Source organism: Oratosquilla oratoria, chromosome 13 (assembly GCF_046742065.1).
Source record: "Oratosquilla oratoria isolate Oo_2021 chromosome 13, ASM4674206v1, whole genome shotgun sequence".
NCBI lineage: Eukaryota > Metazoa > Arthropoda > Malacostraca > Stomatopoda > Squillidae > Oratosquilla > Oratosquilla oratoria.
Window position 1 is genome coordinate 68,913,653 of NC_134789.1, and position 20,962 is coordinate 68,934,614.

Genomic DNA, 20,962 nt, shown 5'->3' on the forward strand with positions numbered 1-20,962 from the left:
TACCGGATGTGTGTTTTGTGACACCTGCGTGTCACGGCTGAGTGTACCCGCCAGGAACCGAGCGTGCTTTGTTGCTGAACACACGAGGAAACCATTTGTTATTGTACAGGATGGGTAAGCTGTGGTTCTCGGGTGACTGGTAAAAGAAATTGAGTTCTTCAAAAAAGTAAAGTTTGGCAAAATGGAGAAAGAAAAAGAAGAAAGAAAAAGAAACAAACCAACAAAAGGATACAATAACCTACCATTTCCACCACATAACATACATACATACATATACCAAGGCTTTTTCCCCCTTACAAGGGAGGTAGCCAAAAAGGAAAAGGCATAAAATCATTCCCACCCATTCCATCCCTGAAAACACTCCACACCCCTCCACCCTCCCTCTTATCTCAGCACCTCCTGGACGACGGGTCATCCCTGCACCCTGTCCACTGCCCTGGGTCACAAGCAGTGTCGCCAGAAACAGCACATCCACAGCAAGGCCACTTCATTAAATCGGCGACCCCCCCCTCTCCGCCCCCCCCCCATGCATAAAGGGAGAAGACATGGAGGAATCCCTTCGGGCTGCGTCAAAATTTTGCTCACACATACTACCTCACCCCCAATCCCCTCACCCATTCCACCTCATGCATCACACCATCATCCATATACAGCCACTCTCCATTCACCCCTGTCTTCTGTCCTCTCCCGTCCTTCCTCAACAGACATTCCCCTCTTCCCCAAAGCCCCCTTCACCCCATCCATCCACCTCATCCTAGGACATCCCCTCATGTTCACTCCCTCCACATCTGCCTTCCATACCTCTTTTACTAGTCTTTCTTCACTCATTCTTTCCATGTGTCCAAACCATCCTAATACTCTTTCATCAACCCTATCTCCCAACTCCCCTTTCCACCCCCGTTCTTCTCCTCACCTCCTCAGTTCTCACTCTATATAGTCTAGTAACTCCCATCATACTTCTCAGACACCTCATCTCAAACACATTCAAACTTCTTCTCTCTTCCTCTCTTATGTTCCATGTTTCTGCCCCATACAGTGCTGTTGGCACAATCACTCCTTCATACAGTCTCCTCTTAGCATCCAAATCTATATAATGCATTCACACACAAGATCACAAAACAAGACCTTCAAAACCAATCACCATGCGAGTGTTTGTGGCAGCTGCCTTGTGGTGTTCTGATGATGTGTTCTGGGTTTAGGAAGGGAAGATCATATATGAAAAGGTTGGTAGGAAAGACATTAACAAACATCTCCCTACAAAATTATTAAACTGGCACAAGATACAATCATACACAAACCATAATCATACCAACATACTAACCTCAAAGAAACTTTCAGCAAATTGAAGTGTGAAAATACCACAATCAGAGTAATTCATCTGTTGGGGCACCTTTGGGCAAGCTCCCTTCATAGTATCTCTGTTGAAGACTTTCTCCGTCCCCTTCCGTACACGATGTTCAACTGTTAGGTAGTCTCGTACAGTTGCCACAATGCGCGCTCGGTTGGCACCAGCAAGGGAATCAAAGATGAGGATGCATGGCCTGCAAATATTAATAAAATTATGAATATATAACAAATTCATTGCCCCTTTACATGGGGCGGCAGTTATCAATAATATATCAAAATGCATGGAGGAGGAGGAGAAAATCATACCTAAATGAGCATACCACTCATTCTTGGGTCCTCTTCCTCTCCTTAACAAATTTACTAAATAATCTTAACTTACTGGTCTGTCCATTTCTCCATTACTTTCACATGTTCATGATATTAGAATGAATCAAGGTAAATTGTTAGACATTAAATTCCTCGAAAAACAATTTCTAGAACTATCAATTCCTCAAAGTTTGAAGGTTACCTATTAGAAATGAACACTTTTCATCTCTTCTTTCGCAAACTTATTCCTCACAAGGACCGCACCATATCTGCAAGTGGTGATCCTAGAAGATGGATGTCTGAGAGAATATTCTTCCTGCCAACCATCTTCAAGACCTAACATCCTCACCTCAACTTCAAGTTTAGGATGCTGTCAGCCCAGAAAGGCTGACACTCTAAATCTCCTGGTTAGGTGAGCTGGGTGGAGGGGTGTGGAGTGTATTCAGGGATGGAATGGGTGGGAATGATTTTATGCCTTTTTCTTTTTGGCTACCCCCCTTGTACATACATACATACATATACCAAGGCTTTTTCCTCCTTACAAGGGGGGTAGCCAAAAAGAAAAAGGCACAAAATCACTCCCACCCACTCCATCCCCGAATACACTCCACACCCCTCCACCCTCCCTCCCATCTTAGCACCCGCCTTGTAAGGGGGAAAAAGCCTTGGTATGTGTATGTATGTAGGTGAGCTGCCTAATAACTACTTCCATTCTCCCATTAGTAGAAGTTGGTGACATGAAAACAGTCCCACACAAACAAAACACTGAAAACAGTCCATAGTCTTTACCCAAAGAGCTCTCTGGGAGGGCCTATGGACCAATGTTATCCAATGTTGGGCAGTTTCCAGTCAGTGAAATTTGTTACAACAATTACTATTTCCCCTCACAACTATTCCTAATATCATTCTTGAGCCCATGGATCAATACTTGCTACTATGGGGCTGTGGGTTTCCAGCAGTTACCATCTGGTATTTGCTCCCCTCTCCATCAGAATATAAGGGAGGCACACGGGTAGTAGATTAAGTAGGGAAAGACATGTTTCTGAGATGAGGAGTTTGAAATATATGAGGTGTTACAAACCCTTCAGTCTGTGTCAAATTTCATCCATTCAAACCCCTCTCCATTTGCACCTATCTCTTCCCCTCTCCCTTCCCTGCTCATCAGACAATGCACCCAAGCCTTGTTCACAAGACCCTCAAATCACCCCATCCATCCATCCCATTCCCTTCAAGTTCACTAACAAACAAAAACATATTAATGACTATAAAATTAATAGAACTAGATTTGGTGGAGGATAACTGGTCTGCTAGTGGTCTTCAAAGTTGGTGAATACACCTATCCACTAATGAAAAATTTGTGTTGTTAATTAGCAATTAGTAGATTAGTAGAATAGTACCCACCGTTGCAGTACCGGTACACAGAAGAAGAATAACGCGAAGAAGAACGCGAAGAAGAAGAACGCGAAGAAGAAGAAGAACGCAAAGAAGAAGAACGCGAAGAAGAAGAAGAAGAAGAAGAAGAAGAAGAACGCGAAGAAGAAGAAGAACGCGAAGAAGAAGAAGAACGCGAAGAACACGAAGAAGAAGAAGAACGCGAAGAAGAAGAAGAACGCGAAGAAGAAGAAGAAGAAGAAGAAGAAGAAGAGCGCGAAGAAGAAGAACGCGAAGAAGAAGAAGAAGAAGAGGAAGAAGAAGAAGAAGAACGTGAAGAAGAAGAAGAACGCGAAGAAGAAGAAGAAGAACGCGAAGAAGAAGAAGAACGCGAAGAAGAAGAAGAACGCGAAGAAGAAGAAGAAAGCGAAGAAGAAGAAGAACGCGAAGAAGAAGAAGAACGCGAAGAAGAAGAAGAACGCGAAGAAGAAGAAGAACGCGAAGAAGAAGAAGAACGCGAAGAAGAAGAAGAACACGAAGAAGAAGAAGAAGAAGAACGCGAAGAAGAAGAAGAAGAACGCGAAGAACGCGAAGAAGAAGAAGAAGAAGAAGAACGCGAAGAAGAAGAAGAAGAAGAACGCGAAGAAGAAGAAGAAGAAGAAGAACGCGAAGAAGAAGAAGAACGCGAAGAAGAAGAAGAACGCGAAGAAGAAGAAGAACGCGAAGAAGAAGAAGAATGCGAAGAAGAAGAAGAACGCGAAGAAGAAGAAGAACGCGAAGAAGAAGAAGAACGCGAAGAAGAAGAAGAAGAAGAAGAAGAAGAAGAAGAACGCGAAGAAGAAGAAGAAGAACGCGAAGAAGAAGAAGAAGAACGCGAAGAAGAAGAAGAACGCGAAGAAGAAGAAGAAGAACGCGAAGAAGAAAAAGAAGAACGCGAAGAAGAAAAAGAAGAACGTGAAGAAGAAGAAGAAGAAGAAGAATGCGAAGAAGAAGAACGCGAAGAAGAAGAAGAACGCGAAGAAGAAGAAGAAGGCGAAGAAGAAGAAGAACGCGAAGAAGAAGAACGCGAAGAAGAAGAAGAACGCGAAGAAGAAGAAGAACGCGAAGAAGAAGAAGAACGCGAAGAAGAAGAAGAAGAAGAACGCGAAGAAGAAGAAGAAGAAGAACGCGAAGAAGAAGAAGAAGAAGAACGCGAAGAAGAAGAAGAAGAAGAACGCGAAGAAGAAGAAGAAGAAGAAGAACGCGAAGAAGAAGAAGAACGCAAAGAAGAAGAAGAAGAACGCAAAGAAGAAGAAGAAGCAAAAGAAGAAGAAGAAGAAGAACGCAAAGAAGAAGAAGAAGAAGAAGAACGCAAAGAAGAAGAAGAAGAAGAAGAACGCAAAGAAGAAGAAGAACGCAAAGAAGAAGAAGAAGAAGAAGAACGAGAAGAAGAAGAAGAAAGCGAAGAAGAAGAAGAAGAAGAAGAATGCAAAGAAGAAGAAGAAGAAGGAAAAGAAGAATGCAAAGAAGAAGAAGAAGAAGGAAAAGAAGAATGCAAAGAAGAAGAAGAAGAAGGAAAAGAAGAATGCAAAGAAGAAGAAGAAGAAGAAGAATGCAAAGAAGAAGGAGAAGAAGAAGAATGCAAAGAAGAAGGAGAAGAAGAAGAATGCAAAGAAGAAGGAGAAGAAGAAGAATGCAAAGAAGAAGGAGAAGAAGAAGAATGCAAAGAAGAAGGAGAAGAAGAAGAATGCAAAGAAGAAGGAGAAGAAGAAGAATGCAAAGAAGAAGAAGAAGAAGAAGAATGCAAAGAAGAAGAAGAAGAAGAAGAATGCAAAGAAGAAGAAGAAGAAGAAGAAGAAGAAGAAGAAGAAGAAGAAGAAGAAGAAGAAGAAGAAGAAGAAGAAGAAGAAGAAGAAGAAGAAGAAGAAGAAGAAGAAGAAGAAGAAGAAGAAGAAGAAGAACGCGAAGAAGAAGAAGAACGCGAAGAAGAACGCGAAGAAGAAGAAGAAGAAGAAGAACGCGAAGAAGAAGAAGAAGAAGAAGAACGCGAAGAAGAAGAAGAACGCGAAGAAGAAGAAGAACGCGAAGAAGAAGAAGAACGCGAAGAAGAAGAAGAACGCGAAGAAGAAGAAGAACGCGAAGAAGAAGAAGAACGCGAAGAAGAAGAAGAACGCGAAGAAGAAGAAGAACGCGAAGAAGAAGAAGAAGAAGAAGAAGAAGAAGAAGAAGAAGAAGAAGAAGAAGAAGAAGAAGAAGAAGAAGAAGAAGAAGAAGAAGAAGAAGAAGAAGAAGAAGAAGAAGAAGAAGAAGAAGAAGAAGAAGAAGAAGAAGAAGAAGAAGAAGAAGAAGAAGAAGAAGAAGAAGAAGAAGAAGAAGAAGAAGAAGAAGAAGAAGAAGAAGAAGAAGAAGAAGAAAAAAACATGAGCCAGAATGGGAAAAGACCAGGACTGATCCTTCAGTTTGGCAGTGACAGCAGTCTTGATATCTGGTACAGAAAATATCTAAGGAAAGTGTCACAAATTCTGAACACCATATGTGTAGATAACTCACTGTCTGATAGCTGGAGTAGGTGGAGGTTCTGGTGTCTCCGTTTCTCCTTCCGCTTGAGCATTTCCTGTACTTTTACTCTTCTTGCTAGGAGGTTCCTCATCTTCATCATCATCCTCCAGCTCATCCTCATCTCCCTCTGCTTCATCGCGGTCACTCCATTCACCATCATCTATGACTGGGATCTACAAAAACATATTCATCCTTCACCATTATCCATTCTCACTTAAGTTCTCACAGAACACAAAACTATCAATTTCTATAAATGCAAGAAAAAATCTACAATATATCTAATAATTATCATGAACATTATATCAAAGTTCCATCTTCATAAAGAACAAGATATACATTAAAAATAATACATACATATACCAAAGCCCTTTTCCCCCTTACATGGGAGGTAGCCAAAAAACAAAGGCATAGAAACCACTCCCACCCATTCCATCCCCTACATACTCCACTCCCCTCTACCCTCTTCCCTCCCTCTTACCTCCTTCCACTCCACTACATGCTTACCTATCTCTTCACTTACTAGTATAGCCACCCCTTCTCTCCCTCGTCCTCTCTCTTCACTCCTCAGAACCTCCCAACTACACTCCCAAACTCTCACTCACCCCTACCGTTTAACTTAAGTTTCACTCAATGTCAACACATCCATCTTTCTTCTCACAAACATACTGCCTATCTCTTCCCTTTTACTCTCATCTGTACCACATCCACACACATTAAAAGACCCAAACCTTAGTGTACTGGTTGGAAAACTCCTAGACCCTCTTATGCCTTTACTTTTTTAGGAGTGTCCCCTTTGGGGCTACAGGTAGCACAGACACACATACACCAATTACAAAAGAGCAAACTGGGAAACTTTTACTGAAGAGACAGAACAACATTTTGAGACACTCAACAGTACTCCAATCACAAACATAAACAATGATGTACACACTTTTAATACAATCATACAAAATGCAGACAAGAGATATATCCCTAGAAGCAACAGAAAACCACACAACCCCAATTTCACACCAGAAATCCAAGGCCTCATCAGACAACGAGATAAACTTAAATACAATACCTATCTCTCAAAACATAGCAGACCAAATACAAACACTAAACAGAGATTACCAATAAAATACATGAACAAAAAACACAAAATTGGCAAAAGTTTGTCAATACACTTGATCACAAAACAAACACCAGCAAATTGTACAAAACACTCAACAGCATTACACTATCCAACAGTAACACAACATGCTCTCACACAGCAATAACCACAACAGATAATTTACCCTCAAACAGACAACAAGCAAACACACTCATAAATCATTTTGCACAGACAAGCCATCTCATTTCTCACCCTGACGACCGACGCACCATTTGACGTGAGAAAGACTTTCCCACAGCCTCAGACTATACACCCTTCATACAGTCAGACGAAACACATAACACATAACATCAAGCACTCACAAACATTGCAAACTACAGCTATTCACACAACACTATAACTGACATCTGGAAGCATAATCACAATCCCAAAACCTAATAAAGACCCAACAATCCCAAAATCACACAACCCAATCGCACTTCTTTGCATCCCCTACAAAGTCAACGAACGCCTCATATTTCAACTCATCGCATCACATATTCCCCTTGCTGAATCACAACACAGTTTTAGGCCACTACACTCCACAAACACTCTTCTAATAAACCTCACGCAAAGAATATTAGATGGCATCAACTAAGATAGGCCCCATCACAGAACACTTCTTATAACATTAGACATTAGTAAAACTTTTGATGCTATCCCCTGCCACAAACTAACAAACAAAATATATAACACAAAAATGCACAATAACGGCAAAAGATACATACACATACATACGTATACCAAAGGCTTTTTCCCCCTTACACAGGGGGTAGCCAAAAAGAAAAAGGCATAGAAATCACTCCCACCCATTTCATTTCCCATATATTCCACTCCCCTCCACCCTCCTCCCTCCAAATTTGGCACCTCCTGGATGACGGGTCATCCCTGCATCCTGTCCACTGCCCTGGGTCAGAAGCAGTGTCATATAATGGTCAATCATCGCATATAAGAAACATTAAGAATGGAGTACCACAGGGCTCTGTTCTATCCCCCCCACTCTTTAATCTATCCATGAATGATATACTCACACCAGACACCTCAGAAATACAAATCCCTTCCTATGAAGACGACATAAAAATCACATGTACACATCGTAACACAGACAAAACCGCAGAAATAATACAGCTATACCTTGATACACTCAACACACAGTTTATTACAAACAGACTCAAAATAGTCCCAGCCAAATCTACAGCAACACTTCTCACCAACTGGACAAAAGAACACAAATACATTCCTCATCTCTATATCAACAACACTCTAATACCACACACACACACCCCGAAAATTCTTGGTGTAACATACGATACATCCACGTCATTTAAACAACACATCACAAACATAACACATGCGCAGCTAGGCTCAACGCACTTACATCAATCACTGGAACAACATTTGGACAAAACAAAGAAACTAATACTACAATATACAAACAATGCATACGCTCAGTGATGAATTATGTGAGTCCAGCAAGGGCACCTAATCTCAATGAGACACACCTCAACACCCTTCAGACCATACAAAACAAAGCACTAAAAACAATTACAGGCTGCACATATACAACACCTACAGACCACCTACACTATGAAACAGAAGTCCTCAAAGTCAAAGATCACCTTGACATGAGAGGCACACAAACACTTGCTGCAGCCTCCACAAACACAGCACACCTGCTACACTCCAAAAAAAAAAAAAAATCTATATCACACACAAATACTCTATTCTCTTCCTCCAAAACCACCAAATACCAGCCTCCAGAAACATGTTCATAATCACATCACTCACTGGTCCATTAACACACTAAAAGACAACACATTGCTGCATGCCAGACCCCCTGATATCCATTCCCCTGAATCCTCTCTCCCACCTGGCCAGACTGCGATGCAGCCACCACCCGGCCCTTCTAAGCTAGCCAAAGAGACTGGATGACCGCATTGTAGACAAATGTCCAGGATATAACACTTCACCCCATACTATTCAACACATCATAGAAGACTGCATTATACACAATTACACACACAAACAACACAACATACACTCCATAAAGGATTTGTGGGAAAACCCCATTTAGGCCGTGGCATTCCTTGGGGAGACGGGACTGCCTCGACACAGTCTAGAGAACAACAACAACAACCATTCTCCACTCACCCCTATCTTCTGTCTTCTCCCTTCCTTGCTCAACAGACATCCTCCTATTTCCCAATACCCCTTTTACCCCATCCTTCCATCACATCCTTGGTCACCCCCTCATGTTCATTCCCTCCACCTCTGCCTTCCACACCTTTTACTCATCTTTTTATAATTAGAAAAAAAGAAGAAAAAAAGAATAACAAAATAAGAAAAGTACAGAATCAAAGTCCCATACTAACTTCCACCTTGGTTTTAGGTCTGTTGGATCTCCTCCTCTGGGGTTTCTGTGCACACGCTGGGGTATCGACAGGCATCCCATCACTAATCCGAATAGCACCATTCAATCCCGGAAAACAAACAATGGCTAGAAACCAGTGGGCACTGAAACAAATTGAGAGAGAAATACATCATCCAATATTTATATTATTAAAAGTACCATATACCCATCTGGGGTATTGGCTGCTTGTTATTGTGGCAAAGTACCATGCTGTTGATACTTCTTCTGACCCAGGGCAGTGGACAAGGTGCAGGGATGACCCGTCATCCAGGAGGTGCTAAGACAAGAGGGAGGGTGGAGGGGTGTGGAGTGTATTCAGGGATGGAATGGGTGGGAATGATTTTATGCCTTTTCCTTTTTGGCTACCTCCCTTGGAAGGGGGAAAAAGCCTTGGTATGTGTATGTATGTATATATAACCAAATATACATGTAAACCCTGCTATTAAATTGGGTTCAATAGCACATACATACAACCAAGGGTTTTTCCCCCCTAACAAGGGAGGTAGTCAAACCGACCCACTCCACTCCCATTCACCACCCCACATTCCCTCCCACTTTTCTAAGCTCCTCCTGGATGATGGGGCATCCCTGCATCTCGGCCACTGCCCTGGGTCAGAAGCAATGCAGCAAGACACAGCACATCATCAGCAAAGCCGCTTCATTTAATCAGTAACTCCCCACCATGTCCCCTCATGCAGAAAAAAAAGAGATGGGGATAATTCCCTTTGGGCTGTGTCAAAATATCATTCACACATAACCACTGCTTAACCCACCCCCATCCCCCAAGAATAGTAAAAAAGTATATATACAAATACATACATATATATATATATATAAACATATACTGGCAACCCCCCTCTATGTCCCTTCATGCAGAAAAAGAATAGATGGGGAGAAATCCCATTGGTCTGCTTCAAAATATCATTCACTCATAACCACTCCCCAATGCCCCCATCCATTGGGGGGGGGGGGGGGAAAGAGAGAGAGAGAGAGAGAGAGAGAGAGAGAGAGAGAGAGAGAGAGAGAGAGAGAGAGAGAGAGAGAGAGAGAGAGAGAGAGAGAGAGAGAGAGAGAGAGAGAGAGAGAGAGAGAGAGAGAGAGAGAGAGAGAGAGAGAGAGAGAGAGAGAGAGAGAGAGAGAGAGACCGTATATACTCGTCTATAGGTCAATCTCGTGTAAAGGTCGACCCCCCATTTTTGGCCAAAAACTCTGGAATTTTCCATATACCTCATGTACAGGTCGATTGGCTTGTTTTTGTTTTGGTGCTGTGAGCATTCCACTGTCTTAACCTCTTCACTCCGGGGCACATCACACGTCTGGCAGGATTAGCTGCCCGACGTGCGATGTTGCGTCATAATAATCACATTATAAAAAATAAAGTCAGTGCTCAATCGTTCGTTCTCTTTCACCCGTGTATTTTGATAACCATAGAAAATTGATGAAGCCAGTTTAGAGAGAATGGAAATTACGTAGGTACGACTACAATATAATCAAGATAGAGATGTTGGCATCATCGAGTACCCACTTGCTCCTCATGCCGCCTACGTAGGCGTCACCGTATGGAAGTGCTTAAGAGGAAAACGCTCCCAAAACAAAAGTTTCCAAAAGGCGTTATCATTCATGTACACGAGAAAGGATGGATGGTAAAATATCTGGTAACAGTAACAAGTTGGCAATACTGAACAATTTGTTTTCGTGATGGTGAGATCCATGCATTGTTTTGGTAATGGTAACAATAATATACACCATATAGAAAGCAAATTTGAGAATATCACAGCATTTCATTATTTTTTAAACAACTATGGGTACTATAATAGTATACATGATATAATAAGCTCGCCTGTGCTAAGAATTTTAACAAACAGGTAAAACCACAATATGGAGTTACCGTATCTAGAAGGAATTTCACATGTTTTGGTACGTACCGTGTATTTTATGTCCCCATTGTTTACTGGTAGTAACTAGTAGGTAAATATTTTGATTTCTGAACCTAAAGAAAAGGTAAAAGTTCTTCCTAGCCTTTCTTGTCATGTCTGTTTCAACCTAACAAGATTATTACTTGGGTATAGGTCGACCCCTAGGTTTTGGCCTAAAAAGATTTTCTTAAGATTTCGACCTATAGACGAGTATATATATAACTAGGTTAATACATCTTCATCACTGGCTTTGGTGGAAAGCACCAGCAACAAAGGTGACAGAATAAAGAGAAGAACCCAAATAGTTTCTCTCCAATGCTTCCGACCAATGTAGATCCAAACACTTGTCTACAGGTCCCAGTCAAGGCATGCACCCACGCCCACCAATTCCACTCCCATCAACCACCCATTTTTTCCCTTTCATCTTTACATTTACATTAACAATGAACTATAATAAACCTACTGTTCATTGATAGGAATAATGATGAAGTCCTTTTCAAAGATGTCAACATTTTTTGTCCAACTTTTAACTCTGCTATGTCTTTTCTCAGCTGCACTTAATTTAGGATCATCCTCAATAGCATGAGGCCGGCGTCCCTTCTTGGGTTTGGCGGTTAGTCGCTTGTAGAAAAAGGAAGAAAGCACGTGGGTCTTCTGTCTGTGTATTTCTGATAATTTGCTTTGGAGAAGCCATCTAGAGGAAAGAAAGTATATCATTAACAGAAATAGCTTAATCAATAGTGGTAGATATATGACGGCAAAAATTGACACTAAGTTGTACTTCACAACCATTATACTATCAAACGACCATTCTTAAGAGCGTAACCTTACTTGAGGTAAAAATCAATTATGACGTCATTAAGAAACTGCTCTTCTTCAAGGCAACAGTAGTCATCTGGACTAATTGATATTCCTTCTTTTTGTGGTGGGGGTGGATAAATTAATAATCTGAAACAAAATAAAATCTTCAGAAATTTTAAAAATTTCTCATACCTTACTTGCGGCATTCATTTCTAAAAATGGCATATTATCAAAGTAGTATTGTTCCTTAAGTTGCAGATTTTATCAATTTCAATTGAGATCTTTTACTCACAGTTTTACTTCAGATATAGGAGTTCCTTGATTTTTCTTCATGACACATTGTACCTACAACAAAAAAGTTACTTAAAATCCTTATTCCACATTTTAATATCAAATGAATACATAAGTTTCTAATACAATTATTGATCTCCCATCCAATATAGAGATTTTTCAATGTTGGTGCAATAAACAATATGGATCCTCAACAGCAAGCTTGTTTACAAGAAAAAATTATACATGAACACAAATTCTATATCTAATGAAACTTCAGATTTTTACAATTATCTAGCAGCAACAAAAAGTCTCTCCTAAGCTAGTATAATTTAAGTACAAAACAAACTTCAAATTTGCCCACTATGCTTGATCACTCACAATTCAAATTACATTCATGTTTCTACATGTTTTTATGATCAATGCAACAATTACCAAGTTCATACTTAAAAACTTGACTTCACATACAATACCCATCACCTGTCCACCACTGCATAGTTATAATTTTCTTCTTTAAGCAAGAAAAAGGTTTCAAAGCTAGTTAAAAATTTCCTGCCTTTTCCCCTCTTCTACCAAAGCTTTCTATATCTAATACCTACATGTATGGGTAATTTTTTCAAGGCAGTTAATTCAAATGTACACCCTATTTATGGAAGAACTTAACAATACCTCTGATGGAGACGACCTCACAAGGATTTCGTTGGCTTCTCGTAAGTCAAGTTCTTCCAAGATGCACTTGCTTCCAGGAGGTGGCCCATGAACCAATTCTCGGGCTGCACCTCCGTATAACTGCTTGACTATGCTCTTAGTGTCCTCAGTCATACGTTCAGGTAGAATGGTAATACGCTTATGGGTTTCATCTTAGGAAAGAAAGAAAGATTTATTTTTTTAAATAAATTCATATATATACATATACCAAAGGCTTTTCCCCCTTACAAGGGAGACAGCCAAAAAATCTATGTTCCCTAATTTCTTTCCAAAATATCTTTTTATTATTTTCAAAATTTTCTGTCATACTCTTACCCCATTTCACATCTGCTCTCCCCTTCACCTCCTTTATCTTGTGCTTTACTTTTCTTCTCTTTTCTTTCTACCTCTAATAGGACTCCCTCGTTCTATTTTGTAATCAATCTGTGAAAGCACGCTTCTCTCTTCTACAACCTTCTTTGTTTCCTCATCCCACCACTCACTATCTTCCCTTCCATTTCCTCCCATCCTCCTTGTTCCACACACCATCTTTGCACATCTTGTCACTCCCTCCTTGAACCATCACCATTCCTCCTCCACTCTTAGTTCCACTCTATCCTTCACTCCCTCCCACTCCTCCGTCAGCTTCTTCTTGTACTCCTTCTCCTTTTCATTTAAAGAGTTCACTCTAAGCACCTCCCTACCTTTTGTCCTTTTCTTCTTTCTCCATCTATCCTCCACTCTCAACTTACCTTCCACCAAAAAAAAATCTGATATTCCCCCACTCTCTCCCCTTAGAACATGTACATCCTTAACTCTTCCTATTATACTCCTATCTACCACTACATAGTCCATTAATGCTTTATCTACCACCCTACCATCCACCACCCTTTCCCATGTGCACTTATGCTTGACTTTCTTCCTAAACACTGTATTTGTTATCACCAACTCTCTAGACATATTTCAATCATCAACTCTCTACTACGATTCTTTCCTGGAACTCCACATTTCCCAACCACTCCATCAATTGGACCATTTCCTACCCTAGTATTAAGGTCTCCCAAATCCACTAGACATTTCTCCCTAATCCATCTATGCACTCATTTAAATCTATCCAAAAAGCCTCCCTTTCTCCTACACTCATCTCGCTACCAGGCCCATATGCACTTACAAAAACCCACATCTCCTTTCCCAGTTTCACCTTCATCCACATTAACCTTGAAGAAACCTTCCACTCCACTACATGTTTACCTATCTCTTCACTTACTAGTATAGCCACCCCTTCTCTCCCTCACCCTCTCTTCACTCCTGAGAACCTCCCTACTACACTCCCAATCTCACACTCGCCCTTCCCTCTCAACTTAGTTTCACTCAAAGCCAACACATCCATCTTTCTTCTCACAAACATACTGCCTATCTCTTCCCTTTTACTCTCATCTGTACTACATCTATGCACATTAAAAGACCCAAACCTTAGGGTACTGGTTGGAAAACTCCTAGACCCTCTTATGCCTTTACTTTTTTTAGGAATGTCCCCTGTGGGGCTACAGGGAGAAGGATGCCTGGTCCTAATCCCCGTCCCATTTTTCTCACCTCGTACAATTCAAGTGGGAATACTTGGTGGCAGTATTCTATCCCCCACCACAGGGTGGGCAAAAAAAAAGATATGAATATTCAGAGATATGGTACAGGATAGCAACAAGGGGTTGGGGGACAGCATAACGGAGGGACAGTCACAGTATAATAAAAGTGTCATCATTTCTCTGTGAAAAGATTCCTCCTCTATCACAGACAAAATGATGTGTGACTGGTCCATAGGGGCACCCCATATAGACCTAAAGTATCAACTGCATGCTACTCTGCCACAATAACATGCAGACAATACCCCAGAATCTATGAAAATTGGAAAAAGGATATAAGTATATGGTGTGAGTTAATTGAATTAACAAAAGATAAGCAGGCACTAGCCATATACTTATCTTAAACTGGCCGAGCTAGAACGGCATCTTCTGAAATTTAATTAACAGTTCTACATACATACACATACCAAAGGCTTTCTCCCCCTTACAAGGGAGGTAGCCAAAAAGAAAGAGGCATAAGTACCATTCCCACCCATTCCATACCTGAATACACTCCATTCCCCTCTACCCTCCCTCTTATCTTGGCACCTCCAGGATGACGGGTCGTCCCTACATCTTGTCCACTGCCCTGGGTCAGAAGCAGTGTCACAAGACACAGCACATTCACAGCAAGGCCGCTTCATTAAATCGGCAACCCCCCCCCCCTTCTCCGTCCCCTCATGCAGAAAAGGAGAAGACGGGGAGAAATCCCTTTGGGCTGCATCCACCCATTCCACCTCATGCATCACAACATCATCCATAACAACCATTCTCCATTCACCCCTGTCTTCTGTCCTCTCTCAACAGACATTCCCCTCTTCCCCAAAGCCCCTTTCACCCCAAACCATTCATCTCATCCTAGGTCAACCCCTCATGTTCACTCCCCCCACATCTGCCTTCCATACCTCTTTTACTAGTCTTCACTTATTCTCTTCTTGTGTCAAAACCATCCTAATACTCTTTCATCCACCCTATCTCCCAACTCCCTTACCACCCCTGTTCTCCTCCTCACCTCCTCATTTCTCACTCTATCTAGTCTAGTAACCCCTATCATACTTCTCAGTCACCTCATCTCAAACACATTCAAACTCCTTTTCTCTTCCTCTCTTATGTTCCATGTTTCTGCCCCATACAACGCTGTTGGCACAATCACTCCTTCATACAATCTCCTCTTAGCATCCATTCCCAAATGTCTATTCCTCATTACACTTTTTAATCCACCAAGGCATCTACTCGCTTCTGTCAATCTACATTTTATCTCCACCTCCACTCCACCCTTTCCTGCCACATTTGCACCCAAGTATCTAAAACTATCCACTTCCTCCAGTTGCTCTCCCTTAATGCTCACTTCCAGTCTGCTGCCACTTTCACCCCTTGTACATCTCATCACCTTACTTTTACCCACATTTATCTTTAGCTTTCTTCTTTCACACTCTCCCAAACTCTGTCCCTCCTCTGATCCTGCCACAAGCACAGTGTCGTCCGCAAACAACAGCTGGCTCACCTCCCACTTTTCTCCATTTTCTTTAAACATCTCCAATCCCTGACCCACCACCCTTGCATTTACCTCTCACACCACCCCATACATGTATAAGTTGAACAGCCAGGGCGACATAACACATCCCTGACGAAGTCCCACCTTTACCTCTAACGACTCACTCTCTCCATTTCTAATCTTGACACATGCTCTACTACTCTCGTAAAAACTCTTGACAGCTCCTAGAAGCTTTCCTCCTATCCTGTATATCTGCAAGACCTTCCATAGTGCCCCCCCCCATCTACCCTGTCATAACTATAGAAGAGATCGGAAAAGGAATAGCTTCCCACACAGAGTGCTGGATATCTAGAATAACTTAGATAAAGAAACAGTGTGTGCAAATACTATTCAAGATTTTAAGAAAATACTTGATGCTTAAAGATACAAAGACGGGTCACCACGAGCATAGCTCCCTTCCCGTGTAATACAACTAGGTAAATACACTAAAACAACAATAACAAGAGTTCAAAGTTTCTTCCCAGGAGATCTACATGGGCCCAAAGACCACTGGCAGCCACTGTGGGCCAGCAAGTTTCCTTTAACGGTAACTTGTGATTACAATCATCATCCTCACCATCATTAATGATGATAGGAAAACTGAACAAGATTATAAGCTCACCTTGACTGCAGGGGTCATAATAATATCCTGCTTCGTTGGTCATCTTCAGTAGCCTTCTTACATTTGCTGCTGTGGAGGGCTTGATGTAGAGAAAAAATACTGGGAGTGATCGTCCAAAGTTAACCAATATCTTAATTATACTTTTAATTGGAATGTTTAGCACCACATTATCCTCACCTGCAAAGAGGGCAACAGTTTACAATAAAATAATGAAGTGCACTGAAGAAATATTCAATGACCTTTAGGTACACCTGTTCATATAACTAACATGTGAATAATATTATGGCCAACATTTTGTAAAAATGAAAAAATATATATACATTTTTTCCCCATTAACATAAAATAATATGCGTCACTTCAATAATAATATCAAGTTATTGATTGCTTAACCACAGAAAGGGATGTTCTTCATACATGGGTCATGCAACAATTTCCCTTACAAACTGATACTATAAACTAAGTATTTCGAGTTTAAGGATAAAGAAAAAGACAGCAAATGAATGAAGGCAGATGTTAGTGATTATGAACCTATCACCTAGCCGGGAGGTGCTCAGATGAGAGGGAGGGTGGGAGGGGTGTGGAGTGTATTTAGGGATGAAATGGGTGGGAGTGTTTTTATGCCTTTCCCTTTTTGGCTACCTCCCTTGGTATATGTATGTATGTATGTATGAACCTATCAACATACCAATATTTTTTTTTCTTTTTAAGTGAGGTAGCCAGTTAAAGCACACTAAAAGCACACATTAGTTAATTCACAAGCGCTGTGCACCATTCCTCTATCTCTAACCCTCTCTATCTGTCCTCTCTCCTGTCTGACCTACAATAAAGTAGACTCATTGAGTTACCCACTTCTATGTGTTCTTCTATTCTTTTCTACTTCCTACCCGACTCTTTACATTCTACTTTATCACCATTGTCTTTATTATAACATGATCTATGACACTTATTTCTGATTAGTGTATCTGACTTTTGGTATACTTTAAAATTAATTCTATTCTTAACTCCTGATTTTGGTATTCTGAGTTCTACAGATTCCCTGTTTGTAGGTCATCATGTTTCTCATTGTGATGAGTGATTACCCTAACGTGTCATCAGTCTCAATATGGTTTGCTTTCCTTCACATAGTTCATATCTACGGGACCCTTATTTCTGAATGCAGGCTTCTCTACTTTCCTTCAATATAATACAATAAAATCTGTCACTAACTTCCTCAATCCCTCCTCTGATCCTGCTACAAGTTCAGTGTCGTTAGCAAACAATAACTGGCTTATTTCACCACGGGAAAAATATGGTGGGAGTTAAAAAGTTGGTTAGTCAAAAACGAGGAAGTCGAGCAGAATAGGGATGGCTAACAGACAGGGTTTATCTGAGAATACAGGAATAGTTTGGACATGTGGAAAAAATTAATGGAGCAAGACTAGAAGAAGAAAAAAGTGTGTGTAAGGCAAAGGTGGATAGAGTGAACGCAAGAGGAAGACAGAACAAGATAGTCAGATGGAGTGAAGAGGATAAGGAACATTTCACCCATTTTACAAGGGGTGGTCTAGTCAAACCACACCCACACTGTAAATCAATTAAACCCATTCTCCCACCCATCCCATGTCAACACTTTGGAAATTATAGATCAAAACCAATGCAGTTATTCAGTTTTTTCAAAGTAGGGCCTAACAGCTAGAGATGGTTTACCTTTCCCTATTTCTGTACACTGTCTTGTCTTTTCATCCATTCACACTAATTCTCCAATAGACATAATAAGAAGCTGACAAAATAAAGTTCTGCTTACCTTGATCAAAAGGTGGGATGACAAGCCGAATGCCCTGAGGAACAAAAAGGACACGATCATTGGGCATGACTTTGTAGGAACCGACACGTATGCTTCGGCATGGGAAAGATGTATACGGGCCTTTTAAGTTACCGTCCGAAAGGCTTTCTATGTCAGGCAAGCCACCACCTGAAAGAAAAGAATGCAAGTATTTTACAATTTCTTGGACCCCAGCACCTTAGGTCAAACCCTTTCAGCTCAATATGAATCCTCATTATCTACTATGTACCAATGTCTTTTCCTCTACTAACAAGTGGAACGGCCTAGTCAAAGCATCTCTTGACCTTTGTGGAAAAGAAATACTGAGAGGGTAATTTCCAGTCCACCTCAATGATCCATTAATCACCTGTTACAACATACATAGAAATAGTGATGGCATTATCCTCCCACCATACTAACTACAGCCAATACAACATTGCAAGAATCAATCTTAGTACATACCCACACCTATCTAAAACCCATTTATTGCCCCTCCCATCATAGTACTTATGAATAAATGGTCATCCCTGTTCTCCACCACACAACAATCACTCCCCCATACAGCCTTTCCTTTGTATTCATCCCAGAAATTATTAGTCCTTACGCCTTCTGTTCCCTTCCCATCCTCTCATTCACTACCCTCCCACATACCTTACAGACTACACTATCTAGACTGATCCTTTTAAAACTACTTCATTTATACTTGTCACCTTATCTCTTGTATATTGTATTTGAAGTGTAATTTGTGGATTGGAGGAGGGCGTATATCTATAGATAGACATAGATATATGCACTCCACTAACCCACAAATACACTTCTTTCCCTAAGACACACAAGCATAAATCAACCATTACTCACATACTGAACAATTCAGTTCAACAAATAAGGCTCTGGAACAAATTACACTGGCCAACACCAAATTTATTGTTCAATTTTTTTTTTGAGCTCATTTTGATGTGCTGAATCCAAAAATCACATTGGTTTTGCTTAATCAGGTCAACTTTCTGAATTAAGCTACATACTTGTTTTTTGACATTTTTGTTTACATGTACAGGAATTTTCACATGATATAATACAAATTCTGAAGATTTTGCATGTGCCAACTTATGACTATTTGTTTTTTGTTGGGACCACAGTCCAGCTTCACCAAGTACCCATGCTTTCTGTGCATGTAGGATAGAAAGGACATTACTCTGTGTATTAACATATTATAATACATAATTGTACCCTCCTTGTTTCCTTTTTATTTTCATTTCTAAAGACAAAGCCTGGAGAATTCTTTTTTATCATTGATTTGTCATATTAATTGTGTTAACATCAATTAAAATTATACTTAACAGGAATCATTTGATTTCAAAGCAGATACTGTGAAAAACCCTTAAACTAATAAGCAAAAGTGACAAAAAATCAATAAATTGATCTCATGAACTCTGAACCGAAGTCTGAACTGCTCATTTCTACTTATTTACGGAATTTGAAAATATTAGTTTTTAACTCATGGACAAATTTTGTGTTACCTGGTGAACTCAACTGATAATGCTACAAAAATGTAATCAATTTAGTCAGAAGATCAGATTTTTCAAAATCAAATTAGAATAAAAACCTGACCTGACTGAGAAAAACGGATGTCACTTTTGGATTCAGCGGTGCAAAATGGTCCTAATTCAATGGGGGGGCAGTATTTGATTTGTACATAAATCTCACTGTACCCAGTATTTCCCAAAATTCTGAGGGACTAGAATTAACCACAGGGAACACTTTTCTTCATACAAGTACTCCATACATGGCTGTGAAACAGCCCATCCAGGTAAGAAATCTCCCTAACCTCTCACTGCTCCTTTGGTATCCTCTGCGTCTTGGTAATTCTCCATGTCTGCAGTAATAACGGGCTCCTTCTGACTTAAAGTTTCTTGTGACAATCCTATCTGGGGATCAACAGTTGGGGCACTGCCTGGGATCGGTGAAGATTTTTCTTCAGCTTCTTCTTCATCAGATGATAATATAAGAATAACTGGAGGGAGAGAAAAAGATAAATAAGTAAAAAACTCAGTAACAAGAAGAAATAATCTATGTATAATCCCCAAAATGCAAATCTTTGTTAATTTCTACAGAGCATAGCTTTGTACACAACCATTTTTATCTTAATTCATATAAATTTTAAATCATATAAACCCACATCAATCAAAAGACATATGAGAGGAACAGAAGAGAAGTAAAGCATAAGATAAAGGAGGCAAACAGGAGAGCAGATGCGATATGGGCAAGAGCATGACAGAAAATTTTTGAAAATAATGTTTTGGAAAGAAATTAGGAGAGGAAGAAGAGGAAAATCAAGTAGAGAAGAAAAGGTAAAGGTACAAATGGAGAGATGATAATGGAAGAGAAGGGAGTAAGAGAAAGATGGGCAGTAACGAGTGAGGAAAATGGAGAAATAAGGAAAGATGAGGTGAAGGCAGTTATTAAGAGTAGGTAAGGTACCTGGGTTGGATGGGCATCATATAGACTGTCTTAAAAAAAAAAAGAGGTACAGTTATGGTGGACTGGCTGGTTAAGTTATTTAATGTTTGTTTAAGAGAGGATAGAGTGCAAGAGGACTGGAAAAGGGGACAAG

The 20,962-nt window shown here is 40.4% G+C and overlaps 1 protein-coding gene across 10 annotated transcripts in view; it reads right to left on the bottom strand.

The window, feature by feature from the left end:
- The window catches only part of LOC143032481 (uncharacterized), a 90,477-nt gene that overhangs the window by 4,636 nt on the left and 64,879 nt on the right, over positions 1–20,962 (bottom strand). For 9 of the 10 annotated variants that reach the window (XM_076197328.1, XM_076197327.1, XM_076197324.1 and 6 more), the window contains 10 exons: positions 20,177–20,362; positions 18,334–18,501; positions 16,551–16,727; positions 12,758–12,948; positions 12,111–12,163; positions 11,849–11,965; positions 11,481–11,711; positions 9,064–9,205; positions 5,554–5,735; positions 1,322–1,541 (listed from right to left, as the gene is read on the bottom strand). In XM_076197328.1, the coding sequence (XP_076053443.1) occupies positions 1,322–1,541; positions 5,554–5,735; positions 9,064–9,205; positions 11,481–11,711; positions 11,849–11,965; positions 12,111–12,163; positions 12,758–12,948; positions 16,551–16,727; positions 18,334–18,501; positions 20,177–20,362 (1,667 nt within the window). The remainder of the gene's footprint in view (positions 1–1,321; positions 1,542–5,553; positions 5,736–9,063; positions 9,206–11,480; positions 11,712–11,848; positions 11,966–12,110; positions 12,164–12,757; positions 12,949–16,550; positions 16,728–18,333; positions 18,502–20,176; positions 20,363–20,962) is intronic. The other variant, XM_076197326.1, reaches the window with a different exon arrangement.